The sequence below is a fragment of the Peromyscus eremicus genome, chromosome 2 (assembly GCF_949786415.1).
Source record: "Peromyscus eremicus chromosome 2, PerEre_H2_v1, whole genome shotgun sequence".
In the NCBI taxonomy this organism is placed as follows: domain Eukaryota; kingdom Metazoa; phylum Chordata; class Mammalia; order Rodentia; family Cricetidae; genus Peromyscus; species Peromyscus eremicus.
This window is the reverse complement of record NC_081417.1, coordinates 42,587,880-42,606,932: the sequence shown is the minus strand read 5'-3', so window position 1 is coordinate 42,606,932 and position 19,053 is coordinate 42,587,880. Positions and strand designations below refer to the sequence as shown.

At 38.7% G+C, this 19,053-nt stretch overlaps 1 protein-coding gene across 3 annotated transcripts in view; it reads left to right on the top strand.

The window, feature by feature from the left end:
* Window positions 1-718: 718 nt before the first annotated feature.
* Window positions 719-19,053, top strand: part of Ythdf3 (YTH N6-methyladenosine RNA binding protein F3) — a 35,258-nt gene continuing 16,923 nt past the window's right edge. For 2 of the 3 annotated variants that reach the window (XM_059254046.1, XM_059254047.1), the window contains exons 1-4: window positions 748-828; window positions 1,255-1,279; window positions 4,307-4,452; window positions 6,773-6,858. In XM_059254046.1, the coding sequence (XP_059110029.1) occupies window positions 4,395-4,452; window positions 6,773-6,858 (144 nt within the window). In that variant the 5' untranslated portion in view covers window positions 748-828; window positions 1,255-1,279; window positions 4,307-4,394. Of the gene's footprint in view, window positions 829-1,254; window positions 1,280-4,306; window positions 4,453-6,772; window positions 6,859-19,053 lie in introns of all 3 variants that reach the window. The other variant, XM_059254048.1, reaches the window with a different exon arrangement.

Here is a 19,053-nt window from a genome sequence, read left to right as displayed (position 1 = left end):
TGGACCGACCTCCTTTGTGTTTTGCCAGCTGGTAAGAAAGTAACTACTAGTTTCTAGTGGAATCCTAACATTATTATTTGTTTTGTCGGGGCGTGGGGCCGCTGTCTTGCAACTGTTTCTCTCCCGGAAGGCTACTTTATTCACAAAAACCAAACGGACGCGAGCCGAGAGGCACAAAGTGGCGACTGAGCTCGTGGTCCGGGACCCCGCGCTGGCTTTGCGGGATCGGCATCCGGAGGATGCCTGAGTCACCTCGCGCTGCGTTCCGGCGCTGGAGCCCCGAGGCCGGCGCCGCCCGACCCCGCCGCGTTCCGTCCCACGCATGCGTCCCGCGTTCCGCTGGTTTCCCCCCCGCCCTCCTATTTCCCCCCCCCCCCCACCCGCTCAGATGACGTGACGAGGCGAGGGCGGAGCCAGGGTCTGTGGCGGGAGTGGGGGAGGAACTGCGAGGTGTGCGTGGACGTCAGACTGGATAGCGGAAGGTCAGGGCGGCCCGGAGCGGAAGTGGGGCTCGGGAGCTTGTCCGCCATTGTGGGCCCGAGGAGCGGAGGGCGAGCGGGGACGAGCAGCGTGCAGGCGGCGAGCTCGGGCCCCCTTCCGCGATTCCCGAGCGCGAGCCCGCTTTCCGGAGTCCCCGCGATCGGCGGCGGCGGCGGCGGCGGCGGCGGCAGCAGAGCTTCGCGAGGGCGGCAGCCGACTGCGGTGAGTGCTCGCGGAGAGGCCCAGGCGGCGGCGGCGGCGGCGGCGGCGGCGGCAGCGGCAGCGGCAGCGGCGGCGGCTCCTCCTCTCGGGTTGCGGTGAAGAATGTCAGCCACTAGCGTGGATCAGGTGAGGGAGCAGGGCCCGGGCTCGGCGAAGGCCTGAGCCGCAGAGCTCCACCCTCGCGCCCGGCGCGGCTCCTCAGGCCGCCGCTGGCCGGCCCTGTAACGGCGCCGCGGCTGCCCGGGGGTCGGGGCTGCCGCCCGGGTCCGGCGTGCGCGCTGGGCGGCTGAGCCTGCGCAGGGCCGGGGCCCGGGACCGCTCCGAGCGAGGGCCGGATGTCCCGGCGGCCGCGGCGGGGCCCCGAGCAGGCGGGCGCTGGAGGCGATGCGGAGGGGCGGCGGGAGGCCGACCGGCTGCGGAGGAGCTGGTGGGGTTCACTCCTACGCGGATTGTTCGGAATAACTTGTCCGCGAGAATGTCTCTGATTAACACACTTTTCTTTCCTCTCCTCCCCCCACCCCTCCCTTCACCACATCTTTCGTCTTGCTCCAGAGACCTAAAGGGCAAGGAAATAAAGGTGAGTTTGTTTTTTTGTTTTTTTTTTGTTTTTTTTCCTTAGAGGTTGCCTAGATGTTATTTTTAAACGGCGAGAGGTTTCTTTCTTGGTTTTGCTCTTCTTCTTAAATATTAAAGGTTAGGAAAACATCCATCGCAGCTGAGAGAGCCAACATTTAGGTAGTTTCTGGGTTTGAAGCTACGTTTGTAGAAACCGAGGTACTGCGAGAATAAACAGCTGTTTTGGTTGTATTTCAATTAACGTAATGGTGTTTCTTTAGTTTTCTGTTTTATCTTCGTTACATAACTTAGGTCACACAATTTTCTGCATTTGTGTATAGTTAAGTACGTTTTTAAAGTGAACATTCTGTTTGAAATGTCTGGTTTACATTTAAACTTGAAATTCTCATGGCGTTCTATGTCCCATTAATGAAAATCATACGGTTAATCACTGATTCCATAGAAGTTGCTTGCAAAGAGGCAGCAACAGTACAGAACTCCTAACAGCAAGTATGTAGTCTTACTGTATAGCCCTGATTGCAAGGTGTGTCTCAATCTGGTATCTTACAAAAGCCCGAGAAGGAAACTATTTGTGCAGTTATTGCTAGTATTATATGATTTACTATTTAAAAACTACCACTAAAAGTAAGGCATTTAAAACATAAATGTAGCTTGTATTTATGCCTGTGGAACTAAGTAGTCAGCTGATTGAAACATTATGACATAAATCATGTGATATTAGTGTAGAACAATAACTCCTTTCTTGGGATGGTGCCAATTAAAGACCATTACAATGAACTATGTATTTATAACGTTTTGTAGTGCCGGAAATGACACTAAATACAATTACACTTCCTGTTTTTACCCCCCAGTAATCAAGTACTACTTAGAAAATAAGATCTATAATGGCCCTTTAGGTGTAAGTTTTGTGTTTCTATTGATGATTTTAATTTTTTTCCTTGAGTTTTTATGTTGCAATGCTGGTTAATTAGAAAATAATTGTGTTCTTCGCAAAATAATTTCGTTCATGTTGTGCTACATTTTATATAAGAATTTGTATATACCAGATGCATTGTAGTGTGTAGGTAACAAACTTACTGCGTTATTTTAATTAATGATGTTTTCTTTCAGCATATAAATATTTTGGAATTTTTAATTCATAGAATTTCAGTTATAATTATAAACTTCAGAATTAGAGGTTAATTTAAAATTAGTTATTAAACATTTGCAAATTTAAAAGGAATTTCTTTTTCTTTTTTGGCTTATCTGACCATCTGTGAAATCTATGGTCATTATTGCCTAGTGTAAACTATTTTATCCCAGAACTATGGGGAATGGCACTTTGCAAGGCTATTTGAAGTGCTAGGTGCTTTGTGTTACCTGTTTTAAGGTAAGTGACTTCCGTGAAGTTTTTTTTTTTTTTTTTTAATATAGAAATATAGACCATCTAGATTGGGTATTGTAAGCTTGTCCTATATTATCAAAGTTAGGTTTACTCAAGAATCACTTCATTTTGCCAAATGACTTCTTTGTTGTTATACATCACTTATTTATAAATCACCTTACAGATAGAAGCGAGCCACAGACTGCATTACCTGGTGACTAAATTTTTTATATGAGAATTTTTAATTATTAGTATCACTTCTGATTTAATATTTAGATACACATACAAATTGTGGTTTTGGGATAGTTCTTTATTCTCCCAGTTTTTCTTTTACTCTTTTTGTTCAGTTTATAATTTTATCCTAGGATGAGACTGGGATTTCTTAAAGTCCTGGGTTCTAATACCACATATAGCTACTGATTTACTAAGTTTGCTGAGCATATTGTACCTTTTTGTTAAATTTCTCTTCTATAAACAAAAAAAGCCAGTGACTATTATTATTAGGATTATTATAATTATAATAGCTTATTGCTCTAGTTGCTATTTGTTGAATTATTTTTTATCCTCTTTTGAGGAGAAGAAAAGCTACTGGTCCAAAAGTATCGGTATATTTAAAATCATGTAAGTTGATTTAAAATGATAGAAACCATAGTAAGCTTATAAATACTTTACAGGCCAAGTCAGGGCGACTAGCAAGTGGCGGTAGGAGCTTTTGTATGTTTGAGAAAAGCTTCTGCCTTAGCTGACTTAGTTTTAATTAGTGAAATTGTCTTATAGTAAGTCTGTATACTATTATCAAGCAGAAAGTACAACTTCTTCCTGCTTTACAACTGTAAAGATATGGTTAGTAATTTTGAATTCAGAGCTTAAGAACTTTATGTTCTAAGAAGTTGGTATCAGTTAAAATTTTGAAACTAGTTGACGTAGTATGATTTTTGAGATGCTGTGTTTCTTTTCTGAGTTACCTTTAGCTGATGTTGTTGGCCTAACACCTGGCCTTAGTGTCTGTTTTTCTGCAGAGTTTTCAAGTATATCCAGGCTTATTGTAGTAAAGGAATGAAAAGGAGTTCTGTTCAGTCTGTTTGGGAAGACAAAAAAGCTTCTGAAATATAATCCCTAATTTTTTGGTTTACTTATTTTTACATTTTTATTTTCCTTTTTTTAACTAAATTTTTTTCCTATATAAAATGTCAGAATTGCTTGTTATACTTGGCAAGATAGCACCAAAGGATAGTTAAAATTTAAGGATAATTATTTATTTGTTGGCCCATAATTTTCTTTATTAATAAGAACTTTGCTTGCTGTGTCTTCATTTGTGTGTCGGATGTCCTCTTGGGCCTTCCTCCTTCCTTTCTTTTGTCCCTTATATAAGTAAGCAACACGTGGAAATCGGTTTTCTTTCTCCTCCTCCTCTTTCCTTCTGTAGGAGGGACATGTACACCATTTTATACAACTGCAGTTTAAAAGAATTAGGTTGAAGTTGGTTGTTTGAATGCTTCAGAAAAGTAGTATATTTTGGCAATATTATGTTGTATCCCTTCTCTCTGTCCCCCCAAGAAATGATTTCAAAGCACCATACTATCATTATTTGGCTTCATATTATTAATCCTCACAACATTCCTGTAAGGAGATAGAGGGTATATGGTATTGTCGCTGTTTTTGTAGGTGGGAAAACATGATGCACACATCTGTTGACTTTCCTAACTTGATGTAGTCAGGACCAGAGCAGAGAATCACCTGGCTTCTAAGGCCCATGTTCTATCTTGATTTGACTTTGCTTCATAGGGCAGAGGAAACAGGCGAAGAATCATGTAAGTCATCTGTTCTTTTTTCCCCTGAAGAACTTTTACACAATATAGAAGTGGCTTAGATTTCATTAACTGTTCAGTGACTTTCAGTCTCCAAGACATTAGATTGCCCTTAAACAATGGTCAACAAAAAAACAGTTATTTTAAGAAAAATACGCTTCTGAAATTAAAGAAACAGCTAATATCTTATTAGGAGCCTTTTAGTTCATACTTTTTTGATTATATAGCAGTATGGATTAGATAACCAAGAACTAATGGATGCAAGAGATAGAAATGATTGTTTTAGATACTGGCTGATATGCATACCAGTTTAGTAGTCCAGAAGTAAACTTTTATTTATTTATTTTTGTTCTTCAAGAAGTAAAAGATGGTGCATCGCCGCTGTTGAGAAAGGAATAGTCAAACCAGTGGGAAGCACAGGTGTAGCAGACTGGGACTGCAGTGGTTACCTCAGCCCTCAGATGGCATTGTGTCTATCCTGTGGCACCCTCCTATTTATCTTGTTAGTGGTGACAAACAGATTTTAATTCTGGGGCACATTTAGCTTAAGTCTAGCTCTAATGAAGACCTTATGAAATACAGTTAAATCTTATAAGTGGAGTCAGGATCCATTTGATCTTTGGGTCATAGAGATCAGCTTTGAAGGCTTCATGTTCAGAGTAACTTTACTTTTTTGAGCCATCCCTGATCATCACTGGATGGAAAGAATGAAGAAAATTTTACAGATCTTTGCTTATAAGCCACTGCTCACTAACATTACATTTTAGGAGATGTACACTTAGGGCACAATTAGAGTTGATGATGCTCTGGATAAAATTAACCCCACATTAGTTGGCACTACTTTGTGATATTATAGTTTTGAGCAGTAGTTCTAAGAGATTGATATCCCTCAGAAATTGCTTTTTTTTTTTCATTTCATGTTCCAATAATAAATATTGATACCATATCAGATATTATCCCAGTAACCTTTGTCTGTTTTTCTGGTTCAGAAAAATTTTAGTTTTATTTGGGGTGTTGCAGTATTCAGTATTAATAAAGATAATTGAATATGGTCATTTAATACGAAGATGAAATGAAGTAGGCACTGAATAACCTGAATAGTCATCAGATTAGTGAGCTCAAATGGAGACCACCAGCCTCCTTGGTAGTAGACCTGAAATTGAAATCCAGGAGGTGGCTTTATATGTTGTACTCAGTCACTGCTGGGACAGTGTCCAAATATATTTTTTTCTTGACTACAAATATATTTTTTACAGTGTTTATGAAATAGCTTTTGAACTAGCGTGACATTCTGATTTATCCTCTAATTTGTTTTCTCATGTGTTTCATGAGTAATCATCATCATCTTTGGTGTCTTAATTGTTTTACTTTCATGTGAAAGTCTTATTTATTGGTGTTTGGATTTGAATTCAAAGCCTCAGTACATGTTAACTTCACCAGTGAGTTGTTACCCTCAGTTAGCCTTTGAGAATCGAGGTATGTGCACACACATGTATTAGAGAATCAGTCTTACATATTTGAACTAGAGTACGTAAATAGCATACACGGGGCCTGGGTTGGCATCCCCAGTACTGCCAAAAACCAAACCAAAACAACGTAAGGCCATAGTCCACACTGGTTTTTAACCTTGAGATCCTTTTGCTTCTGTTTCTCAAGTGTTGTGATAACCAGTATGTGGCATCAGACCAGTCCTTTCTAGATTTTTCATAATCATGAATTTTAACCACTTTGACTTGAGACATTTAAGTAATTACTGGAACTTTAGGTCATAAATAGTTACTAGAAGGCTGGGCCTGATGCTGTATACATGCCTATATGCCCATTGCTTCACAAGCTGAAGTGGGAGGATTGAGAATTCAAGGTTAGCCTGGGTAACATAGGAAGACCCAGTTTTGGTAAGAAAAAAATTCTTACCTTTATCAGATTATTAGACTTTTATAAAGTTAGGTCACATGCTCAAATATATTGTCTGCATCATTACTTAAAGTTGTTTTAAAGTCACACAAAATTTTAGGAAGCCCTTTCCAACATTTCTGTGTTTCTTTGTTCACTACAATGTTGAAATTGGGGTGTTTAAGATTTTGGTCAGGGGGAGTGTATAGATCTGGCTTATATAATTTTGGACTTATGAATCACAGGATTTCTAAGTTTTCTGTGGCACACATTAAATATTTATTTCTAAAGGTTATCCTTAAGAGGGTTCTTAAAACAGCAAGGAATTCAGGATTATTTTTTTCAGAGTTGACTTGAAAAATTTTTTAAATGTTAGATTGTGCTATAAATTTTATAAGGATTACGTTTCTAATACAAGTATGTTTTTTAGTTTCAGTACAAAATGGTTCGATTCATCAAAAAGATGCTGTAAATGATGATGATTTTGAGCCATACTTAAGTAGCCAGACAAATCAGGTAAGTTTTTTGTAGATTAAGATTTTAAGAAGTTAAACTTCTATTAGGTTTTGCTGGTTTTTCCAAATAGACATCTAATTGAATACAAGACTAATATAATGTGAATTAATCCATGTAGTTTGCCTACGTGTGGTAAATAACACTTGCAGGTTTATGGCATAGGAGACTACTTTTGAGATTATAGGTAACTGAATGGGGTTCTATAATATTTAAAGATGAACATCATTTTTATATATTATGCTTAGATTTTTTTTTTTTTTTGAGCTGAGGACCGAACCCAGAGCCTTGTGCTTGCTAGGCAAGCACTCTACCACTGAGCTAAATCCCCAACCCCTCAGAATTTTTTAATATTAAGGTAGTTTAATCTTTTACTATTGCAGCCATGTTCTTTATTTTTTGTTGTTTGTTTGTTTTTTCTTTTCTTTTTTTTTTCTTTCTCAAGACAGGGTTTCTTTGTGTGGCCTTGCCTGTCCTGAAACTCACTTTGCCCATCAGGCTTTCCTTGAACTCAGAAATCCACCTGTCTCTGCTTCCAAGTGCTGGGATTAAAAGAGTGGTCTACTATCGCCCAGTACAGCCATGTATTTTTAACTAAAGCAAATTAAACTTAATTTACTGGAAAGTTTTACTAGATAAGAATTAGTTTGTGTTTTATAACTTTAGTTAAATGTATTTTCTTTTAAGACATGAATTTAAGTTACTGCAGTTTTTCATTTTGCAGTATTAGAGAATAGAATTAAGGATTTTATAAATCTTCATTGTGGACATGGAGATTTAATACATATCATTAGTGCTCCCCCTCCCAATTCTGGGATTGGAATCTATGATGTTGTACATGCTAAGTCATGTTCCACAATTAAGCTACATGCCTAGCCCCTAGTAGCTTCTGAGAAGTTGTTTATAAGGATAATTTAAATGCTAAGAAGAGTAAAATAATGATATTTGGTATTTAGACAAAATTTTTGCTGTCATGTTTATTGTTAAATTTGTGTCATTGATCGAATCAAATTTTGAAAACACAATTTCAGCCTCTACCAGTTCATGAGAATATTCTGGAATGAAGTTTTAGTGCTGTTTCCTTCACTTGTAAAAAGATATATGAAAAATGTACTCTGAAACTTTAACCTAGGTTTTTAAAAGTGTAAGAGGAAAAGGCACTAAGTATTCCCATTGAACTGTGCAGTTAGCAATTTGAACAAAAAATTTCTACTTTGTGGAATGTAGACTTGATTTGTAGCTTATAGAAGTGATGGCTTTGCTCAATCTCATCTACCTGTTGGTCATTTCTCTTTATCCACTTTCCTTTGTGTGCTGGCTCAGATTCTTAGCATACATTGGAGAGGAATAAATAAGTGAGGAGGAATGAAAACAAGTGGTAGAATTTGTGAATGCTTGGCAGGAAGGAGTAGGAAAAAATGTCAGCATTTGCCTTTCCACAGTACCAAAAATGATTACTTCTAACAAGACTTGCATTTTAAGAGCAATAACAATTTAGAATGTTGGAAACTAGGTTTATTGTATAGAAAAAAAGTGGAAATTTGTCCAAAATCTTAAAGGTAAATTATATAAATAAGGTTTTAAATAATCCAGAATTTCTTAGCTGAACTATAAAATTAAAATAACTCAAGAGTATTGTCAGTTTAGTGGAAACTGAATATATTGCTGGAATATTTCAAGTAATCGTAATTGACAGACTTTATAAAGTTGTGCAAATATTCAAATATTTAATGAATTAGTTCCTTGCAGTGCTGATCTAACTAAAGTAGTTTTTCAGTTAAAATTCAACTTGATAAATTGTGAGGTTCTTGTTAAGATTTATTTTTATGTGTATGTGTGTGATTATAAGTTGTGTGTGTGTATGTGGGTCCTACAGAGGCCACAAGAGGGTGGTGGATCTTCTGGACCTGGGATTTATAAGTTGTGAGTTGTCCAAGCTGGGTTCTGGGACAGGAAGAACAGGAAGGCTCTTAACTGCTGAGCCACCTCTCCAGCTCTACGCGTTTTTAAATGTGTTTTTAAAATTAATCTCTTCGTGCAATTTCAAAAGTTTTAAATAACAAAGATGAATCATCTGGTGGGAAAGGTGTTTTAATACTTTTGACTGATGATTTAAATTGTTTTATATGCTTAGATCTAATTCATAGCAGCTAACTCTAGGATTGTGCTAAAAATGTTGTTGGCTTTACTCCTCTGGCAGCATACTTCTTCCATTTTATAGTGTTTTATTTTGTAAAGGAGGAAGGAAACAGATCATTGATTCCCTGAGTCCAGGTTTCGTGTTTCAGCTGCCTTTTTGTTGAAGATGCCATGTAACTTGCAAATACATTTAAAGAGGAAGTTGGAATACTGATGTTACCTGTGGTCAGTGTTGGCGTTTTGTGTTTCCAGATTCTTGACCATTTATTCAGAGAATTGAAATTAAAACCCACACTGATTTGCAAAAGTAGCAAGGAAATTTTATTTAAGGCAAAGCGGTAGAAATATTTAGCATATACTTCAAGGGAGCAGCCAGCCACCTGAGTGAAAATATTCAAGGCCTCAAGTTGCTGCCTGGGTTCTCTCTTCAGGAGGTCTAAAGGAAGGATGGGCTGATTGCTAAGGTTGTAGTTTGAATGGTTCTTTATTTTGATTGATAGATTAGGTCATACAATAATTTTTCCATTGTGCATATTCCTTCCCATGTGCATCTAATTTTAGTCATATACAGAGGAATAAAGTGGATTTAGAGTATAATTCCTAAACAGATGCAGTTTTGTTTTACTGTTCATGTACACCAAACCAGCCCTGGCTGGATCCGTCCTCCGATCTTCAGACTAGAATGCACAGAGAATACTTTTGAATACAAACTTTCTGAGTTTAATTGTTCGAGTAAAAACTTGTCCCCTTGTTCAGAGAGATATCTTCATGTAGGCCCCTGTGGGTGGGGCTCTGAGGAGCTGATTGCATTGATTGGAGAGGAGTGTGTACATATGCACATTACTAGAAGAGGGGTATATAGTACCACAAACCAAGTGGAATCCTAAGTCATTCAGCCAGCCCCTATGCTTTTCCAGTGGAGGCTTGGGAAAAGAATTACATTTGAGTTGTATTCTGTTTTGGCATCATGTGCCATTGATGTGATTTTTCCACTGGCGTTTCAGTAACTACCAAGCCACAGACCAAAATCCAAGTCTGATTGTGTGATTGTCAATACTAACTAAAAAAAAATTACCTGCCAGATGTGATAGTGTACTTAGCACTTAGGAAGAGGCAAAAGGATCTCAAATTTAAGGCTGACTGGGATACATAGTGAATTTGAGTTTAGCCTGCACTGCATAGCAAGATTGTCTCCTAAAAATCAAAACAAAAAATAAAGCCCACGTAAAATCACTACTACAGTTTCACAGAAGTGGTTATATTTGTCATATGAGTGCATTTAAAATGACTTGCATACTTGATCTCCTCTTTAGTTAATTAACATTGCCATCCTTGGGAAATAAGACTTATTTTCTGGAGATACAAATGTTTTCTTGATTTCTTAAGAAAAAAAAAAAAAGAAAAAGAAAAAAATTACCCTAATCTTTGTATTTGTCATGCATGTTTTTTATGAAAAGCCTCAGAGTCATCACCCCATGAAGTTTTATATTTCTGAGTTAGTTATTTGCTGATGTGTTTTGTTTTACTTTCTATACATGAGTATAATACCAGTTAAGTTGGAGGGTTAGTTCTTGTTGCTATATTGTGGAGTGCTCCAGTACAAAGAATGAATTCTTTATCTTTCTATTTCTAGTCACTGGTGTGATGGTATCTGGCAGGACAAGGGATTCGTGAAATATATATTAAGTGGATGAATGTGTTAGGATATTTGGTTGAATTACAGAATGAAGAATTACAGTTGATGAAACACAGATTTTATTATATTTAACAATTTTATGATTTTGTTTTGACACTCTCACTATATAGCCCTGGCTGGCTTTAACCTTAAGACTCTCCTGCCTTAGTCTCCCAGGTACTGGGATTATTGCCTTGACAGTGCTTTTGTACTGCATTGCATTGTAAAAATCTCAGTTTTTGCAATGAACAATAGAAGAGAGTAAATATTATCATTATAGATACAGTGGAAATCACTAACCCATTCATTAATTCCAGAATCAGGAGAGCTTTTTGTTTGTGTGTGTTTGTTTGAGATTAGGTTTGGTGGTATATGTAGCTCACATTAGGCTTGGCTCTGAACCCATCAGTTTCCATATGTATTAGGATCATAGAAGCGTGCTACCATTCTGGGCTTGGAAATTGGGAATCAGTCTTTGAAGTACTTCAGGTACTTTTTTTGTTTACCTGTTCATTTTCTGAGACAGGGTCTCACCATGTTTCCCTGGCTGTCCTGGAACTTCTTCTGTAGACCAGGCTGGCCTCGAACTCAGAGATCTGCCTGCCTCTTGAGTGCTGGGATTAAAGGTGTGTACTACCACTGCCTGGGCAACATCTCCATTTCTTAATGTTTTTCTTTTTAATAAATATTTATATTATCTGAGAATTTCGTAGGATTTTTTTTTATCGTTTTTTAGCTTCGTCCCTCAACTCTTCTTAGGTTCACCTTCCTTCTCTTGTTTTAAAATTGAATCTTATGTCTTGTTTAAAATTTTTTTATTCATTTAAAAATGTTACAGACTTTTATAATTTATTTTTAAGTGGATCAGCATTCTCATTTATAAGTATTCTTAAATATTTTAGTTTTCTTTTAGAAGTAAAATTTATATAAAAGGTGCAAAATCCAAGTTCACCTGTGACCAAAGCCAGTGTCCAAATATAGACCATCTTTCATTAAAAAATTTCAGTTCTTGAGTTTAATTTTGTATTGACCTCCAGGGACATTTTGAGGATTTTTTTCTTACATGAATCAGATGTTTAGAGTTACACATATTTATAAGGTTATGATTCATGGATATATAACATGGAGTGATTATATCAAGGTAGTTAAACTATACCTTAAATAGTTCTAACAATTTCTTTATGCTGTGGACACTTGAAACTTTTACTATTACTTGTTTTGGAATGCACTAGATAGTAACTATATTTATCATGCTTTGGCTTTCTTACACATTGGTGTCACTATATTCTGTTCTCATTGTTTTCCTCCTGTTTTTTTCCTTTTCCCCCTTTCTGTTCTGCTTTCCCATTTACACACATTCCTTTACCTCTTCTATTTTCTACTTCTGTTAAGTAATCTTTTTGTCCTTGTTGATTTTCTTTGTGATACAAGGTCAGTCAGTCTACAGTCTACCCCCACTCACTTTGTGTGTGTGTGTGTGTGTGTGTGTGTGTGAGAGAGAGAGAGAGAGAAAGAGAGAGAGGGAGGGAGGGAGGGAGGGAGGGGTTGGGGGGAGGGAGGGACGGACGGATGACATAGTAGTACTAAAATATCTAAGTTTTCAATAATAAGCTTTTTAAAAAACTGGAAATTTGTTCCAGATAGTATCTGTGATGTTACTGTGATAAGTTTATATTGGCATTTCTTTTTGTGGGGTCAGGACTTGAGCACCAGGGCCTCTTGTACTCTAGTTAGTGCTATGCCATCGAACAGTGTCCCCCAGCTTTTAATATAAGATCTTGGACTTTATATCTTTCTATATAAGTGAAAAGCCAGCCTCGGTGGCCAGAACCTGGGGCCAAGTTGGGCAGGTCTTCCCCGGAGTGGCTGGTGCCCAGGGATGGGGTCCGTGCCCAGGGATGGGGTCTGGGCCCAGCTAGGGCACTCACCTGTGCTCCAGAAGGGAAGTCCAGGGCAGGATGGGAGCTGGGGGCCGGCCTCTAAGTCTCAGGAAGAGGCTGGGGGCTCAGGCGGATGGGCGTGGGGGCAGGGCGTGGAGATTGCAGGGTCTGCCAGGGGTCTTGGAGAAGGGGATCCTTCCCAGTGGGGCTAGAAGGGAACCTGCCCAGTGGCCAGAACCTGGGGCCAAGTTGGGCAGGTCTTCCCCGGAGTGGCTGGTGCCCAGGGATGGGGTCCGGGCCCAGCTAGGGCACTCCGAAAAGCCAGCCTCAATGGTACTGACCCCTGAGAGAAAATACTGATTGATGAGGTAGGTTTTTTTCCCCTACTACCTTTCATGATTTTACAAATCCTAAAACTTTGTTCTGAGCTTCAGATATCGAACATAAAGACTGAGAAATTTGTCATTAAATGTATTTATTTTTCATCAATAGAGACTCTGATGAGAATCAGGGAATCACTTCAAAGACGTTTCCTTTTTTATTAATGTGTCTTTCTAAGAAAACATTTTACTTTATTTTTTTTTTAGCAATATAAAATATAATAAGAGAAAACAAAAATCATTATGTTGAAGTTGGACAAGAAACCAACAGAAGGAAAAGAGCTCCAAGAGAAGGCACAAGAATCAAAGACCCACTTGGTCACACACTTAGGAATCCCATAAAAATACTAAAGTGAAAGTTTTAATTTATATGCAGAGGACCTGGTGTAGGTCCATTTAGGCCCTGTGCATGCTGCTTCAGTCTCTTGAGTTGATAGGAGCCTTGCTTAGTTGATTTAGAAGGCCTTGTTCTGTTGTCTTCAATCACGACTGGCTCCCATACTCTTTCCATCTACTCTTCCGTGGGGTTCCCTGAGCTCTGAGGGGAGAGAATTGATGGAGACATACCATTTAGGGCTATATGTTTCAAGGTCTCTCTCTATGCATTATGTCTGGCTGTGGGTATTTGTTCCCATCTGCTACAGGAAGACAGACGCCTCCCTGATGATGGCTAAATACGGCATCAATCTATGAGTATAGCATACTATCATAGGAGTCATTTTATTGTTACTTTTCTTGTTGTTGCTTAGACTAGTAGTATTTGGTTTTACCTTAGGTCTCTGGGCTATCTTGTCTCTGGTTCTTGGTCACCTAAGCAGTGTCAGGTATGGGTTCCAGCTTATGGAGTAGGCCTTAACTCAAACATTGGTTGGTTACTCCCACAAGCTTTGTTCCACCATTGCCCTAGCATATTTTTCAGGCAGGAAGATTGTAAAGTTTTGTGGCTGGTTTGGTGTTTACGTTTCACTTTTGGTAGCCTGGAGAGTATCTTTCCATACCAAAGACGCTGGAACATGGGGGTTAAGGTTCTATGTAGGCACCAGCTCACCTTTCTATGTTCAGTGAGTTGTGTGGGTGTTGTCTTCATCAGTGGGGCCTTGTTGTTAGTTTGTGGAGAGCAACCTATTGTCTTGGCAACAGCCTGGGTTGTTTGGGGATTTCCATGGGACCCTTATGGCCAACAACTGAATTGGATGAAACCCAGTCCTGGTGTTGGAAGCTTTGTGGTGACAAGAGATGGCCAGTTGGGACTCTATCTTCATTATTTGGAAACTTCATTAGAATTGGCTTAATATATTTTAGGAAGTTTCCACTGCACTAGGTTTCCCTACCTCTTCTCAAATGCCCCTCAGTTCTAGCTGTCTCTCCCTACAGTCTCTCCCTCAGCCCCATATCCCCTTTTCCTCACCAACTGATCCTCCCATTCTACCCTTAGCCCCCAGTCTACCCATAAAATCCATCCTGTTTCTACCTTTAGGTAGGTGTGTTCCCTCTGGACCCTTTGTCTATACCTAACTTCTCTGGGTCTATGGATTGTAGCTTGATTATTGCTTATTTAATGGCTAGTATCTATATATAAGTCAATACACTATATTTTCTTTTTTGTTCTAGGTTACCTCACTTGGTGATCTTTTTTTTTTCTAGTTCTACCCATTTGTGTGCAAACTGCATGTCATTTTAACAGCTGAGTAATACTCCTTATAAAAATATACCACATTTTCTCTATTTATTCTTTTGTTGAGGGATGTCTAGGTCATTTCCAGTTTCTGGCTATTATGAATAGAGCAGCAGTGAACGTACTTGAGCAAGTGTTCTTGTGGTATGCTGGAGCATCTTTTCGGTATGTGCCCAAGAGTAGTATGGTGGATCTTGAGGTAGATCATTTCTCAACTTTCTGAGGAACTGCCTTATTGATTTCCATGAGGGCTGTACAAGTTTGCACTTCCACCAGTAGTGGGGGAGTGTTCCCCTTGCTCCACATCTTTGCCAGCATGAGCCGTCACTTGTGTTACTGATCTTAGCCATTCTGACAGGTGTAAGATGGAAACTCAAAGTAGTTTTGAGTTGCATTTTGCTGATGGCTAAGGATGTTGAACATTTCTTTTAAGTGTTTCTCAGCCATTTGAGATTGCTCTATTGAGAATTCTTTGTATATATCTATTCCCCATTTTTTAATTGAATTATTTGGTTTTTTGATATCTAGTTTCATGAGTTCTTTATATATTTTGGATATTAGTGCTCTCTCAGCTGTGGAGTTGGTAAAATCTTTCCCATTCTGTAGGCTGCCATTTTGTCCTATTAACAGTGTCCTTTGCCATGCAGAAGCTCATCAGTTTCATGAGGTACTATTTACTAATTGTTAGTTTTACTGCCTGTGCTAATTCTGTTCAGAACATTTTTCTCTGTACCAGTGTTTACCTGATCTTGATTTAACTTTGGTAAGTGGTACCTTTTTAAAGTGCATCCTTGTGATTCTCTAAATTTTCTTGGTGTCTGTTGTTATAACCCCCCTTTTTTCTAATTTTATCAGAAACAAAATTTTATCAGGGTAAGTTTGTCAATCTTAACTAATTTTCTCAAAGAACCAACTCTTTGTTTCTTTGATTCTTTATTTTTCTCTTTGTATGTTTCTATTTTATTGATTTCAGCCCTGGGTTTGAGAATACCTAACAATCTCCTCCTTTTGGGTGTGATTTCATTTGTTCTAGAGCTTTTGGTGCTCTGTTAAGTTGCTAGTATGAGATCTCTTGCTCTGTGGGACAATCTTTCTGTACTCTGTGATTATATGTTGCTCCCATTGGTTAATAAATACAGCTGCTTTGGCCTGTGGTAAGGAAGGATAGAGCCAGGAGGGAAATCCAAGCAGAGACAGGGAGAAGAAGGGCAGAGTCAGGAGACACCATCCAGCTGCCCAAAGAACAAGATGCCAGCAGACTGGTAACACCATGGCCACGTGGCAAAGTATAGATTAATAGGAATGATTAATTTAAGATGTCCGAGCTAGCTAGCAATATGCCTGAGCCATAGACCAAACAGTTTGTAATTAATAGTAAGCCTCTGTGTGTTTATTTGGAACTGAGCAGCTGTGGGACACAGAAAACTTCTGGCTACAATCTCTCCACTTTTTTTTTTTTTTTAAACCTAGGCATTTAGTGCTATGAACTTGCCTTTCATTGTGTCCCAAAAGTTTGACTATGTTGTGTATTCATTTTCATTCAATTCTAAAAAGCCTTTAATTTCTTTTTTCTGTTTTGATCCGTTTTTTCCTTCAGTAGAGAGTTGTTCAGTTTCCATGAGTTTATAGACTTTTGTTTCTGTTATTGAAATCCAGCTTTAATCCATGGTAGTCTGATAGGATTCAGGGGGTCATTTTGATTTTCTTGAATCTGTTGAGACTTGCTTTGTATCTTGAGTATGTGGTCAATTTTGGAGTAAGCTCTATGAGGTGCAGAAAAGAAGGTATATTCTTTTGAGTTCGGGTGAAATGTTCTGTAGATATCTGTTAGGTTCATTTGGTTTAGAAAGTCTGTCAGCTCCAGCATTTCTCTACTTTTTGTCTGGATGACCTGTCCATTAGTGAGAGTGGGTATTAAAGTCTCCCAACATCAATGTGTGAGGGTCAATATGTGATTTAAGCTCTGGTTGTGCTTCTTTTACAGATTTGGGTACTCTGTGTTTAGGGTATGTGTTTAGGTTAAGAATTCAAATGCCATCTTGGTGGATTTTTTCCATTGAGTATGTAGTGTCCTTTCCTGTCTTTTTGGATTAGTTTTGGTTTGAAGTCTATTTTGTAAGATACTAAAATGGCTACACCAGCTTGACTCTCAGGTCCATTTTCTTGATATATCTTGGTATATCCCAACGCTTTACTCTGAGGTAGTATCTGTCCTTGGTGCTCAGGTGTGTTTCTTGGATGCATCAGAAGGTTGTATCCTGTTTCTCATCCATTCTGTTAGTGTGTGTCTTTTTATTGGGGGAAATCAGTTCATTGATATTGAGAGAGATTAATGACAAATGGTTATTGATTCTCGTTATTTTCTTATTCTTGTTTTTGTTGGTGGTGGTGGAGGAGAGAGTTTCCCTTTTGATTTTGCTAGTCTGAGATTATTTCCTGTGTTTTCATGGTTGTAGTTAACCTCCTTAGCTTGGAGTTTTCCTTCTAGCACCTTCTGTAGTACTAGATTTGTTGATAAATACTACTTAAATTTGGTTTTATCATGGAATATCTTATTTCCTCCACCCATGGTAATTGAAAGTTTTGCTGGGCATAATAGTCTAGGCTGGCCTCTGGTTTCTTAAGAGTCTGCAGCACATCTGTCCAGGTCCTCTGGCTTTTAGAGGCTTCATTAAGAAGTTAGGTGCAATTCTAATAGGTTTATTTCTTTGTTCTGTATGTTTAGTGTTTTGATGATTATGTGCTGAGGGGACTTTTTTTTTCTGGCCCACTCTATTTGGTGTTCTGTATGCTTATACCTTTATAGACATCACTTCCTTTAGGTTAGGAAAACTAGATTTTTGTTGAAAATATTTTCTGTTCCTTTTAGCTGGGTTTCTTCTTCGTCTTTCTATTTTTCTTAGATTTGGTCTTTGCATGGTGTCCAGATTTCCTGGATGTTTTGTGTTAGGAGTTTTTTAGGTTTAACATATGTTTTGACTAATGTATCCATTTTTTTCTGCCATACCTTCAATGCCTGAGATTCTGTGTTCCAGCTCTTGTATTCTGTTGGTGAAGCTTGCCTTTGTAGTTCTATTCAAATTCCTAAATTTTTCATTTCCAGAATTCCCTCAATTTGGGTTTTCTTTACTCTTTTTCCATTTTCAGGTCTTGAACAGTTTTATTTATTTCTTTTTGTTTGTTTGTTATTGTTTTCCTGGATTTTTTTAAGGGATTTATTCATTTCTCCTTTAAGGACTTCTATTCCTAGTCACATCGGCTATTTTGAGTTCTTTTTCAGCTGTGTTGGAATATTTAGGGTCTGCTGTGGTAGGGTTCTGGGCTCTAGTGAAGACATATTTTCCTGGCTGTAATTGTGTTTTTACCCTGGCATCTAGGCATCTGCTATTGGGATGATTACAGATCTGTCTGGTGCTGATATCTGGTTTTGTTTTTGTTGGGTGGGTGTTTTGTTCCCTTGGTTTCTGTTTCCTCTCTGGATTTGAGGAGAGTGTGATACCTGCGTGTTGCTTGGTAGGAAATTTTCTGTTTCTTTGCCTGCTCAGTTGTGTTCCCAGGAAATGCTTGTTGGTGTTGGAGGCTGGGATAATTGGATGAGTTGGGGTACGGAAGGTTGGAGGAGTAGATATTTTGTGATCCTTTGGCAATAGAATCAGAGGAAAGGGAGACTGCAGCAGGTCGTTACAGAGCTGGAGATGAGAGTGGGGGATTGGATATGGAGGAGCAAAAAGAGAGGTCAAAGTCAGCTTTCCTGGCAGGAGTGGCCTTTGGGTCAGCAGGAGGTGCCTATTGGTTAAAGTAGGGGGTGGGATTCAGAGGGGAACATTTTAGGAGGGAGAGGTTAGAAGGGGAAAATTTGTGAGATCTACCAAAGATGATTTTGTCGGAGGAGAGGTGAGGAGGCAGAAAAGGCTGCTTTTGAAGGTGTTTTGTTGTAGAGCTGTTGTGAGACTGGGGGATTGGGTCTAGAAAAACATATTAAGAGGCAAAGATCTGCCTTAAAGACATTTTTGGGGAAATACCTTATTTTTAGGGAAATTTTAGAGTATTTTTTATATTGATTTGTAACAGTTTGGGGTGTTTTTTTTCTCATTAGTAAAACTTGCTGTTTTCAATTTTGGGAAAATTTAAATGTACAGTTATTTAATATGCAAACTGAAGTTTGATTTTTTTTATTGTAGTAATGAAAAAATTGCTGTTTCTGTAGTGAAAAATTTCTGATCCATAAAGTTAAAAGCATGGTGGTTCATAGCTATTGTCTCAGCACTTAAGAGGTGAAGGGAAAATCATGGTATTGGGGCCAGTCTGAGAGCATAAAGAGTTAGAAGCCAGCTTTGGCAACATATACATAGCAAGACCTTGTCTCACGTTTTAAATGGGTAGTCAGAATTTGATAAGTAGTGAACAGCATAAAAGAAATGGATTTCCTAGTATCATATCCTTAAGCCA